Below are 8,315 nucleotides of genomic sequence, written 5' to 3'. Positions count from 1 at the left end.
CTGCCTTCTAGCTACAGGCCACGTTGGGAACAGAAAGAATCTTTCCAGATCCAAGCACACCTTGGAGCCTTAACCCCCAGGGCAGGTGCGCCAGAAGCTGCACCTCTGAGGAAGCAATTAAGGTTAAATGAGGTCATGTAGTAGGATCTTGGTCTGAAGGGATTAATCTCCTTCCCAGAAGAGACTCCCAGAGTTTGTGCTCACACCTGCTCTCTTTCTTCCAGGCTTCCTCAGAGGAAGGTCCCTGAGAGAACAAAGCAGTTTCCCAAAATAGGAAAAGAGTCCTGACAAGACCCTGACTGACCTGACCGGGAATGTGAAGTCTGAAGAACTATGCAAAAAAAAAAAAAAAAAGAAGAAGAAGAAGAAGAGGAGAGGGAGGGGGATGGAGGGGGAGGGGAGGGGAAGGAGAGGGAGGGGAAGAGGGAAGAGGAGAGGGGAGGATGGGAGGAGGAGAGGGGAAGATGGGAGGAGGAGAGGGGAGGATGGGAGGAGAGGGGAGGGGGAGGAGGGAGGGGGAGGAGAAGAAGAGGAGGAGGAGGAGGGAGAGGGGGGAAGAGGAGCAATAGGAGGAGGGGAGGGGGAGGAGGAATAGGAGGAGGAGGGGAGGGGGAAGAGGAGGAGGAGAAGAGGAAGAGGAGGAAGAGGAAGAGGAGGAGGAAGAAGAAAAAGAGGGGGAGGGGAGGAAGGAAGGGGGAGGGGAAGGGAGAGGGAGGGAGGGGGAAGAGGGAAGAGGAAAGGGGCGGATGGGAGGAGGAGAGGGGAAGATGGGAGGAGGAGAGGGGAGGAGGAGAGGGGAGGGGAGGAGGGAGGGGGAGGAGGAGGGGGAGAGGGGAGGGAGGGGGAGGGGGAGGATAAGAAGAGGAGGAGGAAGAGGAAGAAGAAGAGGAGGAGGAGGAAGAAGAAGAGGGGGGAGGGGAAGGGAGGGGGAAGAGGAAAGAGGAGAGGGGAGGATGGGAGGAGGAGAGGGGAGGATGGGAGGAGAGGGAAGGGGAGAAGGGAGGGGGAGGAGGAGGGGGAGAGGGGAGGGGGAGGAGGGGAGGGGGAAGAGAAGAAGAGGAAGAGGAGGAGGAGGAGGGGGAGAAGGAGGAGGAGGAGGAGGAGGAGGAGGAGGAGGAGGAGGAGGAGGAGGAAGAAGAAGAAGAAGAAGAAGAAGAAGAAGAAGAAGAAGAAGAAGAAGAAGAAGGGCTCTCTTTAAGCCACTTAGTCTGTGATATCTGTTAAGAGGCACTTGGGAGGCAAAGACAGGTGGATCTCTGGGTTCAAGGCCCGCCTCGTCTGCAGAATGGGTTCTAGGACAGCCAAGGATACACAGAGAGCCCCGAGAGCCCTGTCTCAGAAACCAAACAAACAAAAACCCCGCAGATTGGTACCAATTTCTCACATGTACACCTTAGAACATTCATGAAACAGTATCTGCAGATACGGATCAATTGATACGTTAAGGCGATTAAGTGATATTGATTGGGTCCCCAGTTGAGTAAAGGAGCCATAGCATCCCTGCCTTTATAAACTGAAAAATAATGTTTGGGGCAGAACAACGCCTGCATGTGCCCACAGTAAAGACAATGACGAATAAACGGTGGTGAATACAAGCCACGGGGCAAGGAAAGACAGACAGTCTCCTTGCTCATTTTGTATTCCACTTGCTGTCTCATGAAATTCCACAGTATTTAGATGCAATAAATTCAAGCAATCTAGCCAGGCAGACCCAAATCCTTCAATTCTGCACCTACAACAGTTAATTCACCCGAGGCTTACAGAAGAGGTGATGGTTGGGTTTGTTATTCATAGAAGCGAAATACCAGCTTAATTAAGTCAATCAGTTATGTAATAAGAAAAGAGCTTTCTTTCTTCTTTTTTATTTATTTATTTTTTTTCTTTTTACAGAATCTGAAGCTCCGGAATGCTGCTCATTAGGAATGGCTTACATAATGCAGGGGCAAAAAAAAAAAAAAAAATCCTCTGTAGCCCAGGGTGGCCCGAAACACTTTTGTAGTCCAGGCTGACCGCAGACTCACACCATTCCCCCCCCACCCCCACCCATCCCCACACTCGTCAGCTGCCCGGGGTTGGAATCACAGACAGGGGCCACCATGGCCAGATTTAAGAATAAAGAGCTAACATGTTTTATTCTGCTGGTTGGCTATAACGGCTGGGAGATGCCCTGAATGTCCTAAAGAAAATGCTCACACTCTATATAAATATGCTTATGACAAAAGCATATTTTAAAATATACCACACTTTTATATAATGGCATTGTTCATATAATCAAGATCATATTTTTTGGTACTGTAAATTTTTATGCTTGTGGAAAGTCCTATAGTTAGAAAAAGGGGGGAGAAAAAAAAAGCTTTGATTTTAAGAAAAACCATCTGTGAAGCACATTATAAAAGCAACTCCTACTTCCTGGGCTTGCGACCGGATCCCCCAGTACCACTCTTGCCCCGTTGGAACACGACCACCCAAGCGATATTTTTCAAATGAAAAATTACATAAGGGCAACCCCTTCCCAGAAAGGTGTTCCAGCTGCAAATGACCTCTCCAGCCCTCCTAGCTCTTTGTCTAAAGGCATGGTTGTACTCTTGCTTGCTGCCCCGGCTGAAGTCAATGGGCTTCTCTCTGTCCATTCCAAGTGCTTGGGTCTTCCCGGCTAGGATCTCCCTCTGCGCTGGCTCTCCTGTTCCTCTCTGTTTTCCTGGTTGGCTCCTGCACGCTCTTCTTGTCTCAGATTAACATCTGTCACGGTTTGAATATGCTTGGCCCAGGGAGTGGCACTACTAGGAGGTGCGGCCTTGTTGCAGTAGGTGTGCCACTGTGGGCGTGGGCTTTAAGACTCTCATCCAAGCTGACTGGGAGTCAGTCTTCCACTAGCCGCCTTCAGATGAAGTTGTAGAACCCTCAGCTCTGCCTGTAACATGCCTGCCTGGATGCTGCCATGTTCCTGCCTTGAAGATCATGGACTGAACCTTTGAACCTGTAAGCCAGCCCCAATTAAATGTCTTTATGAGTTGCCTTGGTCATGGTGTCTCTTCACAGCAGTAAAACCCTGACTAAGACAACCATCACCTCTCTTGCCTCTTCTTTGAAATCAAGCTGCCGTTAAGCTCCCCCTGGGCCTCTGCTGGAGTGTCGCTTACTTTGACACACACGCAGGCAAAACTCCCTTCCACGTGATATAGAAATAGATCTGTTTTGGATGCTGGAGAGAATACAGGATAATAGAGTCCTCGGATTCCTGCAGTATCAAATGTGTGTGCAGTGTTTATTATGTTCCAATCGCCAGGCGAGCACCTAGAGATAGAGCAATGTGGAAGGGAAAGAAAAATATCCCAAGTTCACCAGGAAGCTTATGTTCTAATAAAGAAGACAAACAATAGAAAAGGAAATGAAAAGTTAAGTAAAAAATACCAATTGATAGATAAACCTGATTTAAGAAGAAAAAAAACCTGTCTTAGATAGTGATGACCTGTAGGAAGGGAGAGAAAGATAACTAGAAATCTGGAAGAAAAACCTCCCAGACAAAGGAAAACACAAATATTATTGCCTCTAGGGCAAGAAAGTGGAGTGTTTCTCTAGCAAGTCCCAAGAAAAATGTTGAGCTCAGACCAAGGGAAAGGCAGGGCCAGCTCCTCAGACCCTGGAGAACAATGGTGGTCGTAATTGCAAGCTAGAAGCCATGGCAATCAATAGACTTTAGCTAAGGGCCACTGATGTGCTACGCGGAGGATATTTGAGACAGAGGGGAGGCCGAGGAAAAGTGGACCTCTGGACTGGAATGCGGAGAATGGGGATGCTAGAGATTGTGCACATGGAAACCAGTCAGAACGAGTGTGGGAGTGAGGCTGGGTGTGCAGTGTGCTCTCCTTGGGCTTTCTTTGCACGGGGTCTCACTCCGCTAGCCTTAAAAGCAGGACCCTCCAACTCAGCCTCCCAGATGCTGGGGTGAGAGGCGCGTGACCCATGCTCGCCTTAAGCTGTTATTTTAGTTTACTAGCGCATCTTATCTTATTTGTCCTCACTCTTTGGTCAGCCCTTGCTCCTCCTCTGTCAGCAGGATTTGCCGCCATGGATTCATCCTTCCCAGTGAATCACTTTCTCTCCCTGCCCTGGGGGCACCAGCTACTTCCTTGGTTCTCCGACCTAGCTGGCCTCTTAGTCTCTGCAGGTTACTATTGGGAGGAACATCCCTGGGCTCTGTCCTTTACTGTCCTCTGCGCCTACACCAGCTCCTTGCCTAATCATATTCCCTAGCGCTCATCATATTAAGCGTCCTTAATGGGTTGATGAATCCCAAGTGTGCTTCTCTTCTGACCTCCAGCCCCGCCTGGATGCTGAGTTGCAACCGCAGTATCTCTGAAATCAAGCTCTCCGTTTTATTTCCTCCCATCTAAACCTGTCACAATGCTACCCAGCTTCTTCATACTTGCCATTGTCCCAGAATAGCCTACTCTACAAAGAAACTCTTATACATTGTCCTCACTCCTCAACAATCTCCCTCTTCCTTTCTTCCTCCTCCCCTTCTTCTTCTTCTTCTTCTTCTTCTTCTTCTTCTTCTTCTTCTTCTTCTTCTTCTTCTTCTTCTTCTTCTTCTTCTTCTTCTTCTTCTTCTTCTTCTTCTTCCCCTTCTCCTCCTTCTCCTTCTCCTCCTCTTTCCTCTTCCTCCTTCCTCCTCCTTCCTTCTCCTTCTACTTCTACTTCACCTCCTTCTCTGTCTCCTTCTCCTTCTTCTGGACAGGATTTTCTCTGTGTAGCCCTGGGTGTCCTGGAATTCATTGTATAGATCAGGCAGGCCTCGAACTCATAGAGATCTTCCTGCCTCTGCCTCCCAAGTATTGGTATTAAAGGCATAAGGCACCACCACCTGGCTTTGTCCTCAACTTTCTAAAACAAGAAAAAATAAGACACTTTTCTGGCTTTCTCTACCTATGCTCCCTGCCATCCGTTTCCAATTGCAACCCTTATCAGACGCCCCTTGGTCCTAGCCCGTGCCTTACTCTTCAGGGAAGAGCAAGCTCTCTCGTATCTGCTGAGACTCTCCACTGCTTTCATGGATGCAGTGTGAGTTCCCCCAACAGATGTATGAAAAGACAATTAGCACTGAACATTGAATACACTAAAATTTCTTCTATTCTCTCTCTCTCTCTCTCTCTCTCTCTCTCTCTCTCTCACACACACACACAGAGAGAGAGAGAGAGAGAGAGAGAAAGAGATGCTCTAGTTTGTTTTCTGTTGCTGTGATAATCACCATAAACAAAAGTAATTTGGGCAGGGAAAGGTTTATTGCATCATGTGGGTTACAGTCCATGACCAAGGGGAAACAAGAAACAGGGCAGGATCTCAAAGCAGGAACCTGGAGGCAGAAATTGAAGTGGAAGCCATGGAGAAACGCTGCTTTCTGGCCTGTTTCGCCTGACTTGCTAGGTTATTTTCCTTGTACAGCCCGAGGACACCTGCCCCAAAACAGCACTCACTGCACAGGGTAGACCGCACCCTCTGATACCAATCAGCAGTCAATAAAACGTCCAACAGTCATGCCACAAGACTAGTTTTCTGGAGGCGATGCCTCAAGAAGAGGTTCCTTCTTCCCAGGAGAGTCAAGTTGACAACCAAGATCAGCCATCACATGACAAAGGCTCCTGTATGAACCAGGCACCATAAGAGATGAGCCGGGCGGTGGTGGCACTTGCCTTTAATTTTAGCACTTGGGAGACAGAGGCAGGCAGGTAGATTTCTGAGTTTGAGGCCAGCCTGGTCTACTGGTCTACAGAGTGAGTTCCAGGACAGCCAGGGCTACACAGAGAAACCCTGTCTCGAAAAAACAAAGAGAGAGAGAGAGAGAGAGAGAGAGAGAGAGAGAGAGAGAGAGAGAGAGAGAGAGAGGAGCTGTACTAGGGTAGAAAAATGTATAACAGTATAAAAGTTACATGAATATGGTAACTCTCAAAACATCTAACCACACCATGGGTATCGGCCACCCAAACATGCATTTTTCTCCTTTCCTTATTGAAACTTTTTTTTCCATTTACAGAAAGAAGTTATGTCTTCTCCTTGTTATATCTGCATCATTATGATTGGGCTTCATAATCATTATTAAGCAAAATATGGGTCAGGTTAACAGGAATCCTGAGTTACTATGACAGTCCATCTGATAACCAAGATGGCTAACTAACAAATGGACCAATGAAGACCACAGTGTGGGTGTGCTGGACAAAGGGGTGAATTCAAACCCTGGGGGGGGGGGGGTAGGGCAGGTCTGAACAGGGCAGAGCAAGATTTTATCAGACTGCTCAGAAGGGACTATAAACAATGTCAATTGTTTGTTTCTGGAATTTCCCACTTAAGATTTTCCTAGCCTTTGACCACAGGTAAGTGAAACTGGGGGGTGGAGAGAGAGTAGAAAAAGGTGTGGTGGGAACGCTGTGCCCCATGTTTGTTTAGGACAAGATTATACTCACAGAAATATATGATTTGGGGGAGAGGGGTTTAGTGTTAACTTCATGCCTTCCTAGTTTTGAGAAAAGTACCTTTCAAAGATATGTCTACTAGGTGCTCAACAAATCATTAAAATGTTTGATCGAATTATCAATGCAAGTTAAAACTGTGTATTCATATTAAATGCATGACCAAAACATGTAAGTTTAAAATATTCACCAGAAAAAAAAATCTTATTCACCTGTCTGGTATTCTTTTGGGCTTGCCTATGTCTTTTCCAAAACTACTCATATGGGAAAGCATATGATATGGAAGACCAGCAAAGATGGCGATGTGAACAAAACCAAATCTTAGAAACTGGGGGTTGCCGGGTGGTGGTGGCGCACGCCTGTAATCCCAGCACTTGGGAGGCAGAGGAAGGTGGATCTCTGAGTTCGAGGCTAACCTGGTCTACAAAGTGAGTCCCAGGACAGCCAGAGCTACACAGAGAAACCCTGTCTCAAAAACAAAAAAAGAAAGAAAGAAAAGAAAAGAAAAAGCAAAAAAAGAAACTGGTGGTTTTCAGTCCACAGAAATAAGTTGGAGAAACAAAAAACAATCAGAAAGAGCCACCAAAACAAGAGGAAAAAGAAGTTTCTGTACTCCCAACGGAATACAAAGAGAATAAAATGTACACATTCACAATATGACAGACTTGGTTGAGACCTAACTTCAAGGACCTGAGCAGTTTCCTCAGAGTTGGTCTTTCTTAAGTCTACTTTTGTCCTGTTTTGCGACCCATGAGTGAGCCGAGAGAGGCCAGAAGAAGACGCTGAGACCAAACCCAGAGGTAGGAAACACGTTTGTGAAGATTTTTATTTTGACCAGAGAAGAAAGACCAGCAACGTGTAGGAGGAGCTAAGGGCTGTAATAGCTGGGAAAGTCCGCCCCTCTGCTCGTCTCGGGCCCCACCCCCGTCGTTGTCCTCCAATGGCGTCTCCCGGCGCCCTCCCCAGCCTCAGCTTACCACCTCCGATGGAATTCGTGCTTCCGTTCCTCTGCGGTGGCTAGAGCCTTATTCTTCTTCATAAAGGCCAACAGCTCCCGGATCTCCTTCTCGCAAGAGGCCAGGAGCGGGTTTTTACTGTCCAGGGGCCCGTAGAAGGCGGCAGTGGGAAGTGAGTCCTCGGAGCAGGTCCAGTGCGGCGGGTTGGTCGAGCTCGACTTGGACTCGCTGGGCGACTTGAGAACCGCGGTGGAGGTCGGCGGCGGCGTTGGGGGCAGTTGCACCGGCGACACCGATGTCTCAGAGTCTGGGGACACCTCAGACGAGCTGGAGGAGGCGCTGGAGGATGCCATGTCTATCAGAGTTCAGCAGGCTAGGGGCTGGTGTACAAGCGGTTGCCAGGCAACGATCTCTTGGCAACCAAGCCAACTGCAAGCTTTCCGGAAGCACAGCGACCCCTAGAGGGCGAGGAAAGTACCAACAGCCTAGAAAGACAGGATCCTCTGAATGGCTATTTGTGTAGCCCATGCTTGTCTCAAACTCACTACCCTCCAGCCTCAGCGTCTTGAGCGCTGGGATTACAGGCATTCACAACCAAGGCCGCTTGAGAGAGGGTTTTAAAACAAAGAACCAGTAAAAAAAATTACCATTAAAAATTCACACTATGTTCTCCCCATTTGGACCACCTACTAATATCCATGGTTACAATAGTTAATATGTATCCCAAGCCTTTCGAAACATTATTTCTCATTACTCATCATGACTTCATACCTCAGCTTCTATCCTATCTCCTCGGTTTCACAGCTTAGGAGAGCACAGCTTGACTTTGACCGAACTCAGAGGATAGCAGAGAATCAGGACAAGTCCTAATTATGTGCTGCAAAGCCAGTGATCA

The 8,315-nt window shown here is 47.9% G+C and overlaps 1 protein-coding gene across 3 annotated transcripts in view; it reads right to left on the bottom strand.

The window, feature by feature from the left end:
• The window catches only part of Cfap54 (cilia and flagella associated protein 54), a 301,539-nt gene extending 293,483 nt beyond the window's left edge, over positions 1–8,056 (bottom strand). For all 3 annotated transcript variants that reach the window (XM_052165291.1, XM_052165292.1, XM_052165294.1), the window contains exon 1: positions 7,442–8,056. In XM_052165291.1, coding sequence (XP_052021251.1) covers positions 7,442–7,773 — 332 coding nt within the window. In that variant the 5' untranslated portion in view covers positions 7,774–8,056. The remainder of the gene's footprint in view (positions 1–7,441) is intronic.
• Between the last annotated feature and the right edge of the window lie 259 nt (positions 8,057–8,315).

This window comes from Apodemus sylvaticus, chromosome 20, assembly GCF_947179515.1.
Source record: "Apodemus sylvaticus chromosome 20, mApoSyl1.1, whole genome shotgun sequence".
NCBI lineage: Eukaryota > Metazoa > Chordata > Mammalia > Rodentia > Muridae > Apodemus > Apodemus sylvaticus.
Note: the sequence above shows the minus strand (reverse complement) of the source record. Positions and strands in the feature narration are given on the sequence as shown.